Genomic DNA, 20696 nt, shown 5'->3' with positions numbered 1-20696 from the left:
GCTAGGCAGTCCTGATACCGAACTGTCTGAGGAGTCATTCAGAAGCACAGCACAAATTTGAAATACAGACAGTATAGAGCCAATACTTGTAACTTTAAATACAAAACTGATACATGCATGTAAATAGCATAATCATAACCAGCAAATTATAACCTTTTCATAGACACCTTACTTGACCTCCTTTGTAAAAGATTTGGTGCAACTATAGGGCCTTGGTTGCAACAAGGATCTATATGGTCACAATTTATGTCAATAACATCACAGATACATTTTCCCAAATTGATTTTTAACCATTTCCTCCTCCTTTTCTTGGGTCACTGAGCCCTAGACTCTAACAGCAGGAAGTTCAACAGGGTACCCAGGGCCGGTGCAAGGATATTTTGCGCCCTAGGCGAAACTTCCATCTTGCGCGCCCCCACCCCACCCCAAATCACATACATTATAGACAATACACGGTCACAGAGTAACATGTTATAATTTAGAATTTATGTTTCTGCGCTTTAAGTTTAGCAAATTTAGAAACAAGTTCCTCCAAGTCAATGCTGTGAGCAATGTCATGTTCTAGTGACAAGGTAGATAGCCCAACAAGTCTTTGTTGCAACATTGATGTTCGCATGTATGTTTTTATCAACTTGAGCTTCGAGAAGCTTCGCTCACCACTGGCCACAGAAACTGGGAGAGTCAAGAGGATGCGAAGAGCAATAACTGTGTTAGGGACACTAACTGTCAGCTGGAGGTCAGGGCTGTGGGGAGGATGGGGTCAGGGGGTTTCCAGCTCAGAGAGACTGGGCTCGGAGCTGGGGGTCAGGGCTGTGGCGGGGATGAGGTGAAGGGGTTTCCAGCTCAGAGAGACTGGGCTCGGAGCTGGGGGTCAGGGCTGTGGGGAGGATGGGGTCAGGGGGTTTCCAGCTCAGAGGGACTGGGCTTGGAGCTGGAGGTCAGGGCTGTGGGTGGGATGGGGTCAGGTGGGTGCCTGGGGGCACTGGGGCAGCTCAGCTCTGCAGGCTGCTGTTCTCTCCCAGCCATCCAGGCACAAGGGGAGCAGCAGCAGAGACCAGCCAAGGACCAAGGGGGCAGAAGCACAGGCACCTGAGGCCAAGCTGTGGGGAAGCACTTTCTTACCTTGCCCAACGCATGAGCATCGGGGTCCTCTTTCTTTCTCCACTCCACCAGACCATGGCTGAGGCGCTTTTCTTCTCCATGCCCCTCGCTGGGACTGACGTGGAGGCTAAGCCAGGGGGCAGCCCCCGCTTTCCTCCAGAAGCCCTGGTGTCGTGCTGCCCTCGCAGGGCTCCTGCCATGTGCTCTAAGCAGAGCTGCGCAGCTCTGCCCAGCCGCCGGCGCCCCTGCCGGCAACGAGAAAAAATGGCACAGGCTGGAGCCCCTGCTCTGGGAGGGAGAGGAATTCTGAGCCTCTATCTACAGCCCAGGGATTCCCCCTGGGTCAGCGCGCCGCGGGCAGCCCGAACCTCTGGGCTGCCGCGGCGACGCCCTGACCCACAGGGGCCCCTGGGCTGCCGCGGCGACGCCCTGACCCAGGGGGGCCCCGGGCTGCTGGCTGCCGCGGCGGCGCGCTGATCCAGGGGACCCCTGGGCTGCCAGCTGCCGCGGCGGCACCCTGACCCAGGGGGGCCCCGGGCTGCCGGCTGCCGCGGCGGCGCACTGACCCCGGGAACCCCCGGGCTGCCGGCTGCCGGGGCGGTGCCCTGACCCAGGGGACACTCTGGGCTGCTGGTGGCTGCTGCTGCCAGCAGCTCAGATTCCCTCTCTGTCCCAGCAGCGGCGGCTGCTCAACCATTTAAAAAAAATTGGGGGCGCCGCTTTTTGGTGCCCCCAAATCTTGGCGCCCTAGGCAACCACCTAATCCGCCTAAATGTTGCACCGGCCCTGAGGGTACCAGTAGATAAGGTATTGATACAACTTCCAGGCAGCTGAAGGGCTTCAGTCTTGTGCTTTCCAACCCACAATGTAGCCTGTTAACTCTTGTTCTGGTGTGGCTCTATTCCATGTTATTTTAGTCTGATATTTCCAACGTACAAGTATCAGTTCTTATTGTATTTGCACGTGATGGTTGAATTCTACTTTCAAGCATTTACTTTGTAAAGACCTATAAGAGTTTTATCTGTTTCACCCCAACTGGCAGAGACCAGTTCATTTACTAGAAGAACAGTTATATAACAACATCTAATATTATCTTCAAAGCACTGTACTCAGTATTATTAGAGATCTACTGAGAAGGCTCCTCAGCCTGTGTAAACGATTAAAAAAGTATAATCTGGTAGCAATAAAAATGTAATTTATTTTGCTGTCTGTATAAAGAAGCACTACCCTGTGCTGTACAGCCATTTGATGGGCTAGTAATTAGATGCTGTCTCCCCTTTGCAGGCTCTCAGACTCCCTCATTCTGAGGTGGGAATAGAATAGCAAAGTTTGGGGCCAGGATTATCTGACATGTTGGATCCTGCCTTAATGCACAGTCCCACATCCTCAAGTGCATACACTCTGGTATACAATCATGGACACATCACTGTTGTCACCAGTGCAGACAGAGAGAAAGAGAGAGAGAGAGAGAGAGAACACTTCAGCCTCCAACCTCCCAGTTATTGCAGAAAGGGAGGCAAGCTGCTTGTTCCTTTCAAGCCTAGCGATCAGTTTCCATCAAGCTATATTTTCAGGGCTCTTGTGAGGAAAAATGTTAGAAATGTCCTCTCTTTAAAAAAATGAAAGCAGAAATTCCATGGCTATTCTCAGATACTCACATGCCTACACAAAGGTGTCCACTCAACACCTGAAACCACATCGACAAATCGAGATTGGATTTTTTTTTAAAGATATGCTCTAGGAATTATTTTGCAGAAGTTCTATTACCGGTGTTATACAAGAGGTCAGACAAGATGATCACAATTTGTCCCTTCTGGCCTGGGAATCTATGATTATTCAAATCCATTCACTGGTTCCCCCTGAATTTCCCCCACCCCCGTCAACATTATCAGAATGATCACGTCTCCGACAGTCACTTTCACCATCTTGTGAAGCAGTCAGGTTGCAAACGCCATATATGTTCTCTCGTGTAGTTCGTCAGTTTGACTATGATGTTTTTATGCTCTCTCATTTTGTGGATTCTGGAGTGATTCTGAAGTCCAAAGTGTGATGCATATGCTTGTGAGTAGATCGGGCAGACAAAGTCATTGGTGAGCATCTTGGTAGCTATTGCAGTGGTATGGTAACAATCGATTATTTCTGTCCTCTTCAAAGGCTTGGAAAGCTCTGAGTGTTGTGTGTCGCCATGCTGATCTATTTGACACAGCCTTCTCGAGATCATCCAGTTTTATTGTATCAAAGTGTATGATGTTCTTGATGCTGTCCTTGTAGCGCGTTCTGGGGTGGCCTTAATTCCAATTTCCTTGTGCCAATTTTCCACAGAAAATTTTTCTGGGGAATTGATGTCCAGGGAGCCTGAAGATGTGTACAACCCTGCGTAGTTGGGCTTTTTATCAGCATGGCCTTGATGCTTGTGGCATTTGACTTTTGGAGAACTTCATGGCTAGTAGTTTTGTCTTGCCAGTGGATCCCCATAATGGCACACCCTGCATGTGGAAGGCCTCTAGCTGTTCTGAAAAGTTTTAAAATACTTTCATCCCCATGTGTCAAGACCTGAAGAGAAAGTGTTGGAATGGGAACCAGCAGCAACACATGGAATGCTAACTTCTCCATGAATCTGTTCCATTTTTTCAGATCAATAGTGAGAGGAAAACCATCTTTTGAATGTCAGTGGGGCTTGTGGTCCCAAGTCACATAAGTTATGTCTACACTTAGGGCGGCATGTAGAATACAGACACAGCATGCCCAGCTATCATGGGGATAAATAGCAGTGTAGCTGGGGGAGGTACTACTTAGTGAGTCCTGACATGCCTGAACCCTGTGGTATGCAGGGCCGGCTCCAGGCACCAGCTTATTAAGCAGGTGCTTGGGGTGGCAACTCCGGAGAGGGGTGGCACTTTCACGTATTTGGCGGAGGGTCCCTTACTCCCGCTCGGAGTGAAGGACCTCCTGCTGAATTGCTGCAGATCGCAATCGCAGCTTTTTTTTTTTTTTTGGCTGCTTGGAGCGGCAAAACCCCTAGAGCCGGCCCTGGTGGTAGCCTACACAGCTCTCTACACACCCAACCAGTGCCTCCCCCGTCTACACTGTTATTTTTAGCAGTATAGTGTCCCACTTCTGGAGTCTTGCCTCACTGCAGTGAAAGGCTCTGGAAGGGGAAGGCAATGGGGAAAGGTTTCAGCAGCCAGTGCCTTTTTCTGCTGCCTCCCCCTTGCCAGAACCTTTCACTACCACATGTAGCTACACACCAGTGTGGATGCAACCTGCTTTTCACTGTGCTATGTAGCTACATGTACCCTACATGCCTCCACAAGTGCAGACATGGCCTTAGACAAGTTTGAAAATAACAACCTCTCATCTTTAACAAAGAATCCATCTCTGCTCTGTGCAGTGTCTTGAGAAAAAGATGTACAAGGGGACTATTCGTGTGAGCAATCACTACTCAGCATGAATAAAGGTTACAAATTTGGGACCCTGATGTTTGTGAAGTGCTTTGAGACTCTCATATGGAAGGTACTATAGGATTAACTAATCAAGATTATAAATATTAAATAAATCAAGATCATAATGATTGTAATTCTACTGAATTAGAAGTGATTCTTTAGTCCTCCAGATTGTGTGTCTAATAATTCTATTCTTTATTATAGTTTCAACCAATATGCCTGGTACTGAAGTTTGGCTTTCTGGCCTTTAATTTCTAAGATTGCCTCTGGAGCCTTTTTAAAAAATCAGAGTTACATTAGCTATCCACCCAGTCCCCAGGTACAGAGGCTGATTTAAGTGATAGGTTACATACTGCAGGTAGTACTTCTGCAATTTCATATTTGAGTTCCTTCAGTGAATACCATATGGTCCTGGTGACTTATTACTATTTAATTTATCCCGAAACATCGTCTATTGCAGGGGTGGGCAAACTACAGCCCTGGGGGCCACATTCAGTCCTCTAGCCATTTTAATCTGGCTCTTGAGCTCCCGCCGGGGCGTGGGGTCTGGGGCTAACCTCGCTCCAGCTCTCTAGCCAGGGAGCAGGATTGGGGATTTGCCCCACTCCATGTGGCTCCAGGAAGCAGCGGCATGTCCCCCTCCGACTCCTACACATGGAGAAGCCAGGGGGCTCCACATGCTGCCTCCGCCGCTCTCATTGGCCGGGAACTGCGTGGAGTGGGGCAAATCCCGCTGGGGGGACATGCCACTGCTTCTGGGAGCTGCTTGAGGTAAGCGCCTGCCAGAGTCTGCACCCCTGACCCCCTCCCATGCACCAGCCCCCTGCCCCAGCTTTGATCCCCCTCCTGTCCCAGCCCGGAGCAACCTCCTGCACCCCCAATGCCTCCTCCCCAGCCCCACCCCATAGCCCGCACCCCCAGCCAGAGCCCTCACCTCTTCCCCCTCCCCCTGCACTCCAACACCCTGCCCCAGCCTGGAGACCCCTCCTGCACCGAGCTCAATTCTGGCTCCATCCAAGTCTGCACCCCCAGCCAGAGCCCGCACCCCAACCCCCAATTTTGTGAGCATTCATGGTCCCCCATAACGTTTCCATACCCAGATGTGGCCCTCCGGCCAAAAAGTTTGGCCACCCTGCTCTATTGACACCTCAATCTGGGACAATTCCTCAGATCTGTCACTTAAAAAGAATGTCTCAAGTGTGGGAACCTCTTTCACATCTTCTTAAGTGAAGACCAATGCAAATAATTCACTTAACTTCTACACAATGGCTTTGTTTTCCCTGAGGGCTCCTTTAGCACCTGGATTGTCCAGTGGACCCGTTGGTTGTCTGGCTGGCTTCCCGCTTCTGATATATTTAAACAAAAATTGCTGTTAGTTTTTGTGTCTTTTCCTAGTTGCTCTTCAAATTCTTTTTGGCCTGCTTAATTATTCTTTTACACTTGACTCGCCAGAGTTTATATTTCTTTGTATTTTCCTCAGTAGGATTTGACTTCCAAAGATGTCTTTTTGTCTCTTTTACTCTGCTGTTTTGTTTTGGTATTTTTGGTCCTGTAAGGGCTCAGTGTGGGGGCCCTCCCACTCCAGGTCCTCAGGAGGCCATTTCGCCTCATTACGTCACTGATACTTCAGCTGCTGTGGGGAATGAAGCGGTCTCCACTCGCAGCTGGGCCCAGACCTGTGCTCAGGCTGGGCGGGAAACAAGCAGTCAATAGGCCTCAGCCCTGGATCAAGGCAGGGCAGCAAAGAGTCTGAGGCTCAGGTCTGTGTGCAGGCTGAGCAGCAAATAAGCAATCAGCTAGCCCAGGCCCTGGATCCAGGCGGGACAGCAAAGAGTCTGAGGCTCAGGTCTGTGTGCAGGCTGAGCAGCAAATAAGCAATCAGTCAGCCCAAGCCCTGGATCCAGGCAGGACAGCAAAGAGTCTGAGGCTCAGACTTCTGGCCTATGGACGGGGAGACTGCCACCCCCAGGTTGTGGTGGCCGGGGAGACGCAGGTCCACCCACTCCACTGTGTCCCGGCCCAGGGCCCTACCAGTGACAAAGTGCTTTGTCACTGGGTCAGCGGGGATCCACGCCGCAACATGCTGACTCACCCTCTGTCACTGTTGTGGCCAGACACGGGGCGGCTACCCCGGCCCACTTCCATACTCCCCTTCTTGATGAACCTGTTGTTTTGAGGAGGGGTCGAGGTTGACGGTGGCTTCCAGGACCATGAGCAAGTCTTTGGGGGTCTGAACCAGTCATCATCTCCTCCGGGGTCAGGTCTGACAATGGTCTGGGCTGTCCGGTCCAGTTGTCTGCTTCCTCCAGGTCTGAATCAGCTAGCGGCCCCGGTGGCCCCAGGCCAGTCCTCTGCTCCTTCATCACCCTCTGCTGCTTCCCAGCTCAGGAGGCGTCTGGACTCTCCAGTGGTTGCCTCCCTACTGAGCTTTCTGGGCCGCCTTTCATACTTCCTGCCCCTCCCTCCCACTTCCTGGGGGAGGGGCAACTAGGCCTTGGTTTCTCCCACTAGGGTTCAGTACAGGGGCCCTCCCACAGGCCACCCTGCCTCACTATACCCCCCCCCCTTAAGTCTAGCTCCCGATCTTTGGGGTTGGGCTCTTGGCTTTCCCCTAGGCAGGACAGAAAGTCTGCATTAGCATTCTGTTTCCCCACATGGTATCGCATAGTGAAGGCATGCTGCTGCAATGTGAGGTACCACCTTATCAGCTGAGCGTTGGTAGTTTTCATGGTACCCAACCACTTTAGGGGCTCATGATCGGTTATCAGAATGAAGGGTTTCCTGAAAGGGTAGTATCTGAGGGCCTCAGTCACCCATTTGATGGCAAGGGCCTCCTTTTCTATAACCGCATAATGGCATTCTCTGGGGAAGAGCTTCCGGCTAATGTAGAGGACAGGGTGCTCTTCCCCATCCACCTCCTGGAAAAAGACTGCCCATAACCCTACCTCTGAAGCATCTGTCTTGACCAGGAACTCTTAGTCAAAATCAGGGCTGAATAGTACAGATTTCCGACACAGACGCTCCTTGAGGGTTTGGAACACCTCTTCTCATTCCACCAACCATCGTACTTGACGTGGGCTGTCCTTAGTAAAGGGACATGAGGGGAGCCACGATGGATGCAAACTGGCGGATGAAGCCTCGATAGTATCCCGCTATGCTCCAAAACTGCCGTACCTGCCGGCTTTGTAGTTGGCACTGGGCAGACCTGCAGGGCTTGGACCTTTCCTACGAGGGGCTGTACAAGGCCCTGCCCCTAGGGTATATCCCAGGTAGCTAGTTTCCTGCCATTCAATCTGGAATTTCTTTGGGTTGGCCATGAGGTCTGCTTTCCAAAAGGTTCACAGGACTGTCACTATCCAGAGTAAGCGTTCTTCCCAATGGTGACAACAGATAACAATGTCATCTAGGTAAGCAGCCGATAGGCTATATGTGGACTCAGGAGATAATCCATTGTGCTCTGAAAGGTAGCCGGGGCCCCATGAAGGCTGAAAGGCATCCAGACAAATGGATACAGCTCCGTTGGAGTGGCACACACCATCTTCTCTCTGGAACACAGGTCCAGGGGGATCTGCCAATACCTTTTTGTGAGATCAAGTGTGGTGATATAATTGGCAGTTCCAAGATGGTCAAGGAGCTCATCAATCCAGGGAATTGGATAAGCATCAAACTTCGAGATCACATTTACCTTCCAAAAGTTGAAACAGAAGTGATGGCTCCCATCAGGTTTTGGGACCAATACAATGGGGCTGCGCCACTTGCTTTGGGACCGCTTGATGACTCTCAATTCTACCATAGTTTGAGTATCCTTTTCCACAATCTCTCGCATCTGCCATGGGAAGGGGCAGGTCGCTTCTTGGAACACCTGTCCCAGGGTTGTCTGGATTGTGTGCGGTATGACGGGTGGTCTGGCTAGGGCATGTGGTGAAAGTCTTCCGGAAGGCTTACAGGAGGCACTGAGCTTGTTTTTGCTGATCAGCCGACAGCATGTCACCCAATTGAGGCTTCTCCATCTTGTCCAACTCAGGCACTTGGGGCCCTAGGGCTGGTTCGGGTGGGTAGGGGCTATTAGCAATCCTTCCCAGGCATGCCAGGGTTTCAAGAGGTTCACATGGTACACCTGTTTCTTCTTCCTCCAGTCGGGCTGGTGAACCTCATAGATGACAGGCCCCACTTGACAGACAATTTCATACGGGCATCGTCACTGAGCCAGGAGCTTTGACTCTTCTGATGGGAGGAGTAGAAGTTCCCAGTCTCCAGGTGCAAAGATTCTTGTTCCTGCCCCGTGGTTATAGCACCGCTCCTGGATCCCTTGGGCCACCTGACGATTTCCTTGGGTGAGGGTCCTGGCTGGGTAAAGCCAGATCGCAATTGCAGTACATATTGGAGGAGCCCCTAGGAGGTTGAGGGGGTGTATTCCCAGGTCTCTGTCATCAGATCCAGTACTCCATAGGGCTGGCATCTATATGAGAGTTCAAAGGGGGAGAATTTGGTGGATGACTGGGGTACCTCACGGATGGCCAGGAGCAACGGCAGAAGTAGCTGGTGGCACTGTTGCAGTTCTTGAGAAGGAAATTTCCTCAGCATTGTCTTGAGCGTTCTATTAAAGCACTCGATGAGAAGCCTTAAAAAATAACATCAGTGTGACAAAGTAGTGTTGGTAAACATTTTCAAACAAGGAGACAAAGCTATTAATAACTTTTCCTGCATGGTGATTCCCCAGGCTGCAAAAGCACTCTGTTTTGCATAGACCTGCTCAGAGCCTGAGAAGCACACAGTGTACAGATTGGCTGAGACAGTGCCTTTCAGGAGTCCCCCTCACCAACAGAAGAGGAGGAATCAATACTCCTTAGTTAGATTAAGACAAAGGGTATTTCTACATTTAAAATGCTACAGCTGTGCCGCTGCAATGCTTCCGTGTAGACACTACCCTATGCTGATGGGAGGGCTTCTCTTGTTGGCATAGGTAATCTACCTCCCCGAAAGTATCTAGGTCAATGGTAGAATTCTTTTGTCAGCCTAGTGTTCTCTACACTGGGTTTGGTTGGTATAGGTACATCTCTCAGGCGTATGGATTTTACACATCTCAGAGACACTTAGCTCTACCAAAGTAAATTGCTAGTGTAGACCAGGTCTAAGAAATGGCTTTACAAATATGAAAAGCAGGAACTTCACTGAGGGCCTGGAAGTCTTCGTTGACTTCAGTGGGCATTGGCTGGGAGCTAACGACTAAGAGAAGTGGGTATTCACCCACAAAAGCTCATGCTCCAATATGTCTGTTAGTCTATAAGGTGCCACAGGATTCTTTGCTGCTTTTACTAAGAGAATTGTTCTAAATGAGTGAACTTTTTCAGGTAGGGAGAAAAGGCCAGATTCTGATACATTTACACTGACCAGTGCCTCACTCCACCAATAATTCCCCCAATGTCAATGAAACAACTTGTAGGGTAAGGTGCTACCTAATGTAAGGATACCAGAATCTGGCACCAAGACCTCAGTTAAGTACGTGCAATTAAGCAATTAAGTACATGCTTGACTTTACGTGTATGAGTAGTCTCTATGCTGAGATGTCCCCCCCACAGGGATGAAGGTGGTTCAGAAGGAGCTAATTAATCTAGTAGATTGGACCTGGGGGAGCCTTAGGCTTGACTGACAAGCACTAATTGAAACTGGAGCCCATTTGGGCAGGAGCTTGTCTAAAGCCAGGACATGGAAATAGAAGTGGCTGCAGCATGGAGGTCTGCGGTCATGCTCTGGACCTGGTGAAGAGAGAAAGAGGAAACCCAGTGGGGGAGTGGAAGCCCTGAGATCTTGACCCCAAGGGAAGGGTTTTACCCAGAGAGGTGGTGGTGAAGAAAACCTGCAGAGAGTGGAGTAGGAAGACGGACATGGCAGAGGCTTGAGACAGTGCAAGCCTTGACTGACAATTGTAGGGTCCCTGGGCTGGAACCTGGAGTAGTGGGCATGCCTGGGTTCCCCTAAGAGCCTCTGGGAAAGTGGCACAATCTTGAACAAGACGACTGCCTGGAATGGCACCCAGATAGCTGGCTCAGTGAAACTTTGTTACCTTGTAAGGGGAAACCTATGTAGTGACCTGGCCATAGGATTGAGTCACGCAGAGAAAGTACTGTGATTCCTAGAGCGCAAGAGGGGCCACGTCGCGAGTGAGTGAAGGAAGAAAGCATCCAAATGGGCAGAGCTAATTCCCAGACACTGCCACTGGGGGATGCCAGAGCAGGGAATAGATCTCTCCCCTCCTCCATTACAGTCCCATTGAAGTCAAGTAGTCACAGGCTTAAAGCTAAACACACACTTAAGTGCTTCACCGAATTGGGTCCTAAGTGAAGAAATATGATAAAATCAAACCAACCCTCCCCCCACCCAAAGGTGGAGCATATTTCCAAAATGTGTTCTATAGCAATTACACGGTAGTATTTAAACTTCAGAATACCCTGGAGTGTATTTAATAAAAATAATGAAATCTCAAATAATATGAAATGTCATTGCAGAATCTGCTATTACATCTTTACTGTGAGCTGGAAATTAGCCAAAGGGTGGATTGGTGAGGGTCCACTTGACAGCATTCAGTATTAATATCTTGCATTTCTTTAGCAATTTTCATGCAAAGATGTCAGAGCACTTTACAAACATGAATGCAATCAGGCTCCCACCACTTCTGTGAAGAAAGTTTATTATCCAAGGTTACCAATGGAGAAAATGTATCTAGATGGCTTAAAAAAATACCTCAGAAAACTGAATACAGTGTCTCCCCCAACTCTCTGTATCCACCTATTGTTGTCGCTTGTCTTATACGTATGTTTTGAGCTCTTCAACTTTTTGCTCTGTTTTGTACAGTGCCTAGCACAGTGGGGTCTTGGTCCATGACCTGGGCTCCAGGGTGTTACCACAGAACAACTAATGAACACAAATAGTATCTCATCCTTTGAATGCTACATTAAGTTACTTGCCATTCACAAAACATTGTGGTCAGTTTTCAAAGTGACTAGAGATTTTGGGTATCTCAATTTTTAGGTGCCCAATTAGACACACTTAAATGGGCTTCATCTGCAGGAAATGCTCAGAACCTGCTTTCTGAAAATAGGCCCCCTCAAGGGGTCTCAAGTTAGGCATTCAAAAATTACAGCACCGAAAGTCATTAGTCACTGAAAACATACAGCAGTAATACACCCTAGATATTAATCAATCTGACTGGAAAAAGGCAGCGAGGTGCTATGAAACTGCTGTGGTGCAAGGACTCCTGCTTTATGTATTAGTATTGCTTGCATTGTACTGGTTTGTATGAATTTGTTATCCACCACTGGAAAAAGCCCAGACAAACACACAAAAGCATTGCAGTGCTTTGAAAATGCAACAAAACAGCAACATAGTAAAGTTGCACTGACAGTTTGAAAGCTCATCTGAGATACATGTCGATTTATTTTTAAAATATTTCTTTATAAAACCAAGAATATGGCAAATATTTTTGTTCAATAAACTTATGACTCAGTTCACCAGCCTGGCCAATCCACATTGTAAGCTAAATTCTCTTTCAGCTATTTTTCTATTGAAATTAATTATAGGGCTGTTCAGCAATGAGATGTCAGTCTCCTCCTGGAAAGGGCCACTGGCCTGGCCATTGTTATTAAAAGAACAAGAGACTCTTCTGGCTTAGATGCTTGTTTTATGTTGCTGTTCTCAAGATATGCAGAAAGGGTTGCCCAAAGCATCAGTTGTGTCTTGTTGCTTCAGATTATGCTTTTCTCAGCTGTCCTCTCTCTTGTTGATGTTCCTTGATCATGGTTCCTTTATCTTCCTTGGGTGAAATCCTGGCCTCACTGAAGGCACTGGGATTTCGTCACTGACTTCAATGGAGCCAAGATTTCACCCCTTAAGTTTAGCTATAGACCTCAGAGAACACGTTATTGTATAATTAAACACAACTGAAAAAGCATTCTTTGATCTTTTACTAAATGCAGAAGGGAGTTACTGCAAAGTGATTAATACTGTTCAGTTTCAGAGCCATTCAGCATGTCTGGGGACTAACAGGATGATTCTGATAAATGCAAGACCAGGGGTTGTTTGTGCAAAACTTACAGCAGAGTGTGAATATTTTTGGTGCTGCTCAGATAACTTCTTTAAACGTTTCTTCTGCTATTATTCTTACAACAGTGTGAAGAAAACAGCTGGGTCACAGGGTAGAGCCCACTGTCTGGAGTTATCAGACCTGGGTTCTGTTTCTGAATGTGCTATTGACTTACTATGTGACCGTCTGTAAGTTATGGAAACCCTCTGTGCCTCAGTTTCCCCATCTGAAGAGTGGAAATGATAACTGCCATTCTTTGCAAGTACTTTAAGGTCTAGGGATGGAAAGTGCTGTATAAGTGCTAAATATTATTACTGGTCATATTTTCAAACTTGGGTGCCTACAATCAGGCTCCTGAATTCCCATTTGGGCACCTACATAAATGGGTTGCGAAAAGGCTGCTCAGCACTTTGAAAATAAGGCTATTTATTTAGGGTAGGGGTTTTCCAAAGTGCTTAAGAGCTTAGGAGCACAAGTCTCATTGACTTCCTTAGTCACTTAGGCATTTCTGAATATCCAGCCCAGAGATGCCAAAATATGGACTAGGAGCTTAGTTTTAGAAACTGTAGTTCGAAATTTTTTGACCATTAGAGGTGACAGTGAAGGGTTAAAGTTTTGTGAACTGGACACTTTCTCAAAATGAAAAAATGTTTTGCTAAAGGTAATAAATTAATTAAAATGGAACGTCTCAGAGGAGAGAGATTTTTTTCCAGTACCATAGTTACCAAAATGTAGAAATATACCTCTCTGGGCATAGCGCAAAATGTTTCTAGTAGAAGTGTGGCAGCCTTTTAAAAATTTAAGTAGAAGGTTGTGTGTTCAAATGCTGTTTTTAATATCAGTCACCAAAATAAAACAAGCAGAGCACGGGACTATTGTACATAGTCTGCTGAGCTGCTATGAATATTACAGAATGTGGCATGTGCTAGATAGAAGGGTCATTAGAACTCAGGTCTTGTATTTAGGAAGTGAAGAGATGAATTGAGGCAAAAAGGATCTCCATGGGAACAAGACACAACACTGCATAATCCTTTTACACTGGCAACCTAAGTCTCTCTCTAGTCCTCCCCTTTTAAAGAGAATGGCTGACAGCAAAATCAATTCATGTCTGTGAGACAGGAAACATGATAGCAATAATTTTTGCAGCATCTTTCATGAGACATTTGGATATGAACTCAGTCTTTACAGTATTCTTAGAACATCCCTTGAAAATAAGCATTTCTAAAATATAAAACTGTCTTTAATCCTAACATTACTAAACTTCACACACATCTCCTTTGGTAAACTACTACTCTAAGAAACTCGATCCCCAAGGCAGCTTTTCCAATGCAAGGCCAAGTCCTGTGAATATCTTCTGCATGAGATTGGGTATTATTTCTTAAAATAATTTTAAATATCATTCCTCTTTATAACAGAGTGTGAGTGTTTTACAACTTTACTAAAAGAGCTCCAGACTGGTGCTGAAAAATATAAATAAAAGTGAAATGAAAATGAAAATAAATTAACTCAGCTCACCACTTGCAGAATGAAATTAGAATCATAGAATATCAGGGTTGGAAGGGGCCTCAGGAGGTCATCTAGTCCAACCCCCTGCTCAGAGCTGGACCAAGGCCAACTATTTTTTTTGCCTCAGATCCCTAAATGGCCCCCTCAAGGATTGAACTCATAACTCTGGGTTTAGCACCACTGAGTTGTTTTAAAATTGACAAACTGCTATTAAAAGATTAGTACAAAAGTTTAAATAAACTGGGATTCTATCAGCGAGGCAGTAGAACCAGGCTGAGTTAATTTGGAACCTACATAAGAAAAACAATGACCAACTGCACCTGGAGAAAAGGGATATAGGGGAAAAGTACATGAGAAAAATCTGGGTCTGCATTAGAAAAATCCACTGACATGAGCAGCTCCCTTGGCCATACTGCTGAAACTATAAATGTTGTCACTTCGATCGTAAGTCATCTTCATTGAACTGTTCAGCCTCTTGAAGTTTAACATGGCCCAAACTCTACTTCAGTTTCTTTATAGTAAGAAAAAAGCTGGGCAGAGTCCTGAGGATCTCTCTTCAGACAGAGACAGCTTCTCTTACTTCTCGGTGTGCTATCTCTGTTTGAAATTTGGCAACATCCCTTGACACCGAGTAGACTATGAAGGAGATTGGTGCTCCAGAGAATAACATGCTGAAGTGTGTCCAGTATCCACCTGCCTGAAGTTGAATAGTACTAGGCAGATGAGTAGTGGGCCTCCCAGGCCTATTTTTGAACAAAGGACCCAGGTGCATTCATACTGAGGGAAATGTAGGACCTATTCCTTGACCAGGGCTGCCCAGTTGCTTCTGATCTTATCCCTGAAATGAGAGAAATCCCCTCTCTGGTACCTTTTCTGTGGGTAATGATGAAAGGAGCTCCTGCCTGTGCACAAGGGCTTGTAGTCCTTGAATTTTGCCAGAGGGTGGCATAAATACCTTGGCTTGTCTGTGGTTTTGGCTGCCCGATAGAGCTGGGTGGGTGAGGTTCTGTGCGTTGCAATGCGCAAGTCAGACTAGATCATGAGGGTCCCTTCTGGCCTTAAAGTCTATAAGCTCTTCCCCAAAAAGGATTCAGTTGGAGAATTCTGAGGCACAGAGGAATTGCTGTCAAGTAATGAGTCACTGTCCAAAGTTTAAGATAGAGCTGGTGCCTGCTACTCTAACTTACACGGCTCTCTCACTGGCTGCATCATAGAGTCTCTCTCAGACTTCAGAGAGAAATTGTTTATAGCAGTGATATGAATTTGACATGATTGCAGATGTGGAGGTTTTTGGGTCACTGTGTCAGAACAATGTGGCTGCAGTGAAATGTGATTGCCAGGGAGGCTTTAGAGTCCACTTCAAAGTCCCTTTTATTTTCTTTATTGTGGGGTCTTTGGGGAAGAATCCACCTCAGCTGGAATGTTCAAGTCAGAGCAGGCAGGGAACAGTTGCGGAAGAGACTTCTTCTGCAGATCCTGAGAGGGTCTCCTTGCAGATGGAGCAATTCAGCTTTCTGCTCGCTCTGTTTAGCATGCTCACCATGGTTGGGAGGAGACATAGAAGGCACTCTGGAGAGCAAAATCCAAGAAACTTCTGTCCCCTAAGGGAGAGCAGAGACCAGGGGAAAAGACATTGCTTGCTACTGCCCGAACAATCAGCTTTAAAAGCTATAATGGCAATGATAAGGTAAAAGCACTGAAACAGTCCCTCAGAATCTGGCTTAAGTGCAGAAGAGCCAAGCCCCACAAACAAGTGAACTGCCTCCAGTATCTGAGAAGAGGCACAATCTAAATGTCTTAGACTGAGGGATATGTTGGGATTCAAAATAATATTTTATGGCTGAAACTGGTGGAAGCTAGTTAGAAATATGTTGGTGATTATTAGCTTTGGAATATCTGATTTAGTTGGGGTTGGTCCTGCTTTGAGCAAGGAGTTGGCCTAGATGACTTCCTGAGGTCTCTTCCAACCCTAATCTTCTATATGTTGCTTGAGGGAAGCCACAAAAGAAAATTTTAGCAATGAACAAAGATGGTACCCCATGAAATGGTTCCATAATCTAACGTTTTGGCAAAACATATTGTAGTTAATCATTGGCTGTGTGTGTGTTCTTTCGTGTGCTGTCCCAGCTCTGCGCAGATAGCCGACACAGCAGAACCTTGATCAAACTTCCCACAAAGATCACAGACCTGTTTCAGTAGCGAAGGTGCTTGCCTGGTTTATTGTCAACAAAGCATGGTCCTGTAGACGCTATAGAACCACTAAGACATGCATGCCTATTACAATGGACCAGCTCAGTGAATGGCAGGACTTTCCATTCCTCCCTTGGCCAGCCAAAGACGCCCTCTGAGATCTCTCTTTATACACTGATACTACCAAGTTATGTATTGCCCCTCTGACATCATTAGTTCACCTTTTACCTTGTATATGTTGGTTTGATCAAACCATCTCTATCTACCACCCTGTTACCCTGACTTTATCTTTAAGAGGGGTCAGTGTATCCTTGTACCTTCTTCGGGAAGTGTGTTTACACCATAACCTTGTATGGGGGTGTTCTGGTACTACCCTTCTGGAATGTATTTGCATGAGTGTCCTGTGCCTAGTATTTTTTAAGAATGTCTGTGTTTTTGTAATGCAAGCCCTGTTCTTGCCAGGTTCTGTGAACTTGCAAGCAAGCTTGTTTTGTAACAGCGTCTGACTTCTGCTCACAATCTGACTTTTGCTAACTTTGCTTTACATCAGCAAGGCTTGACCACTACTGTAGTTCAGGCTTCAGGCCTCTTATGCAAGGCCTCATATTTTAGGCTCTCTTTGTACTACACATATCATGCCCCAAGCCTAGCACATCAATGCAAGGACAAAAGAAAACCTAAGGTCCTACTGGAGTAGGGACCGGTCATTCAACAAGTTGCATTCTTCCCTCTGTAGCAGTACCGATTGAATATCTCAAGTAAAGGTATTAAGGGAAATTTGCTGTTGAAATGCTAATTCTAGGAAATGTCATAAAACAGAGGCTGTGTCCACCTGTGGTTAAGTATTCCTAAATAACTTTTCTCAATAGAATGGTGTTGATCATAGAATCATAGACTATTAGGGTTAGAAGGGACCTCAGGAGGTCATCTAGTCCAACCCCCTGCTCCAAGCAGGACCATCCCCAGATTTTTACCCCAGTTCCCTTAATGGCCCCCTCAGGGATTGAACTCACAACCCTGGGTTTAGCAGGCCAATGCTCAAACCCCTGAGCTATCCCCCCCCCCCCCCCCAAAAGCCATACAACAAGGCACCACTGGGAGATGAACCCAGGATCTCCTGTTCAGGAGACAGGTGCTTTAGCCAGCTAAGCCATGGTGCCTGATCTCAGTATCTTGACCAACTTCCATTTGTGTGATTACCTTGTGCCCACTTAATATTATACTCACATTTCAAATGAATGCACTATTATTCACTTGCTGTCTTTAACAGTGATGCTGTGTGATGTTAGAACAGATGCTGTGTTCTATCCCTGACGCAGTGCATTTCAATAATGGGTAAAAAGATTATTGTTAATACACAAAATTTTAAAATGGCAACCTACAGGCTGCACTACATAAACAACCTGAATTCATCTGAATTCCACAATGCATATAGATCTGATATAAAAACCCCATAGAAAATTGGAGTAGACAATCCTAAATTAGACTCTGAAAGTAGGAACTTCTGCTCAAGACAAAAAATGCAGATGTTACAAACAAATTCATTTATTGGGTTTTACACTAGGTACACAATTGAAATAATTTTGGCACTACGCTATACAGTGGTTACATCTGTGTGCTGACACTTAGTAAATACTGTACTAGGAACACTGCTGTGCTTTAAAATTGTATTGAGTCACTCAATCAGCAGGTAGATACTTCAAAACGTATTGTAGTGCTCCAGTAAGGAAGACTGTACAGGTTGTGTGAAAGATGAAACACATCAACTTGTGAACTATTTCACTGCAGGAGGTACCTTGCATTCTGTAATCTTATCACATCAAAACATGTGATGTTAGCACTTAGAGATGGCCACAAATGCTGCATTAAAATCCTCTTCAGATGTAGTCATGAGATAAATGAAAACTAAAACAAAATAAAATTTCTGCCTTTTAAACAAGGAACAATATTTTGCTAAAGAAAATAATTTAAAAAATACTAATGGCATTTGATTTGATACAAAAGCCAGAAGCACTATAGTATTAACATTGAAGTGTGAATTTTTACAAATTAATCTCACAATGATGTTATGTAAAAGATTGCAAACTGTACAATGTCTTCCCAAAGCAATGCCTCTACAATTTATACAGTCTTTTACATCTATGTAACACATATTAAACATGTCGTTAAATAGCCAATAGATATCAGTCTCTGAACAAAGTTGCAGGCAAAAAATCAAAACCAAAAACATAACTTTCACAATCTTAGCAGTCTTCCATTTATGCAAGGTATGCTTCTCCAAATAGTGACTAATAGTCTTTTTAATGTGAATATTCTGTTAAAAAAATTCAGTGCTTTTGCACACTGTACATACTCTTCAGTCTCTGAATTAAAACATTTCTTGATAGCAAAAAATTCATATCTATGGGCTCTATTCATCTGAAAAGATCCACCACCTTCCATCAGTAGGAAGCTGCAGATGGTCATGGGTTTAAGTTGTGCACCTGGTCAGTTTACCTGCTAAAACTTGGCCAGACCATGGAAATTGCTTCACTTTCCATAGTACTGATCTCAGATATATAGGACAGAATGCATATTTACATTTCCATAGAAGGTAAGATTTAAAAGGGTAGTCCAACTCTCAGCTGGATTAAATGGTACAGAGTTTGTCACCTAACGGGTACTTGAATGCAAGCAGTGAAAAAAAGTCCTTTGAGAAAAATAGGTTCCTGGCCTCTTATCATGGGAATAGGTGGGTTTGAGGTTCATAGACACCAGCTCCTGCAGGTTGATCAGATAAAAAATGTCAACCAAAACTGGAGCATTTCCCTTAGAATGTTCAGACTTGCAGTCGGGTGCTCTGCAAATCCACTGATGTAAAAAATGACTGGGCACACGGAATAAGAAAGAAAAAGGAGGAGATGGGTGTTGTAAGCCAGTGAGCAGAGAGTGAAGGTGGTAAGGTTGTATAATGCAGGCCCATGACATTACACTTTGAAACAAGTAATGATCTGGTCCTGCAGATGCACTAATGGAAGAATGCAGGGTTCCCATAGTTACTCCCTGTGAAGTTGTAATTCGTGATGAATAGAGCTCTGTTAGAACCTAATATTTGTATTTAAAAAATGGTTTTGATTAGGCATCACGATTTCCAAGACTAAAAGTTCCATACACAATAAATTAGTTTTGAGTTTCCTTTATTTTTGCAGAAATGTTTCTAGGTCCTCATGTTTTCCAAGAAGAACCTGAAACAGAAATAATTAAAAACAAGATTTTATCTTCATCCATATTCTCGTGATACTACAGAAAATGATGATTAAAAAATTCCCTTGCCGGCTGGCACAGTGGTCCAGTAACAACACATAGCATTCCCCTGCAAGAGATCAGGGTTCAAATTCAAGTCTGATTCCTTGTTCTGCAGATCAACAAGTACCAGGAACACCGTGAATGTGCTACGCTCAGTCTCAAGGTACCTTGTGTCTCTCTAGTGATGCTCCTCTGACAGAAATGCAGAGGGCAGTTTATGGGCTGAGAAGGTTTGGGAGCAAAGGAAGTGTTGACAAAACTTCTTTTCTTCTGAAGTCCTAGCCTTTTAGTTTACTTCATTCAAACAAAAATAAGGGACTGCACAATAAAGATAAATAGCAGGTCACTACAAGCAGAGTTTTCAACAAATAGAAGATGCCCCACTGAGCACTGATAGTGACTTTGTTTGGAGGGAATGTTTTTCCCTGGATCTGGGACCTTCTTTCCTTCACTTTGACTGGATGGCTAGAGTGGATATCATAAAATGGCAGTGTTTTCTAATTAAACCAAAATAAACACAGCCTTACCTATTTAAGCATAATAGCATGGTGATACTAAGAGGTCTGTAAGGACAAGCAGCTGGTCATCAGTGAACTGCTGTTTGTGCTCCTGCCAGTTGTCATGGTGCGTTCTCCGGAAATTGGACAGTGTTTTCTTTACTGTCATCTGTATAGCAGGCAACAAAAAAATAGATCTGTATTAATTTTTGATATATTTTAAAAACGGTTTCACATCTGTGGAAAGTCTCCCTAACTGGGGTAATAAATATAGTCAGATTTAAGAGAGGGTTACTCACCTTGTGCAGTAACTGAGGTTTTTTGAGATGTGAATCCCTGTGGGTGCTCCACTTCAGGTGATTGTGCGCCCTTGCACCTCTAGTCAAGAGAATTTCGACAAAAATCTTGGCTGGGCTGCACGGGCACTCTCCCCGTCTCATGCCTGCAGCGGCGATTAACTAGTGCTGTGCAGCCCCCGCACCCCCAGTTCCTTCTCTACCGCAGAGGAATTAATTGGAACTCCTAAGTAGAGGAGAGGAGCGTGGGTAGTGGAGCACTCACAGGGACAACCATCTCAAAGAACCTGTTACTGCA

At 45.7% G+C, this 20696-nt stretch overlaps 1 protein-coding gene and 1 non-coding gene across 3 annotated transcripts in view; both read right to left on the bottom strand.

The window, feature by feature from the left end:
- Positions 1–17406: 17406 nt before the first annotated feature.
- On the bottom strand, positions 17407–17480 carry TRNAR-CCU. Its single transcript has one exon. It is a non-coding gene; the product is annotated as a tRNA-Arg (tRNA).
- Positions 17481–17845: 365 nt separating this feature from the next.
- Positions 17846–20696, bottom strand: part of PSME4 (proteasome activator subunit 4) — a 238832-nt gene continuing 235981 nt past the window's right edge. For both annotated transcript variants that reach the window (XM_030557730.1, XM_030557731.1), the window contains 2 exons: positions 20133–20271; positions 17846–19544 (listed from right to left, as the gene is read on the bottom strand). In XM_030557730.1, coding sequence (XP_030413590.1) covers positions 20137–20271 — 135 coding nt within the window. In that variant the 3' untranslated portion in view covers positions 17846–19544; positions 20133–20136. The remainder of the gene's footprint in view (positions 19545–20132; positions 20272–20696) is intronic.

Source organism: Gopherus evgoodei, chromosome 3, assembly GCF_007399415.2.
Source record: "Gopherus evgoodei ecotype Sinaloan lineage chromosome 3, rGopEvg1_v1.p, whole genome shotgun sequence".
Lineage (NCBI taxonomy): Eukaryota > Metazoa > Chordata > Testudines > Testudinidae > Gopherus > Gopherus evgoodei.
Note: the sequence above shows the minus strand (reverse complement) of the source record. Positions and strands in the feature narration are given on the sequence as shown.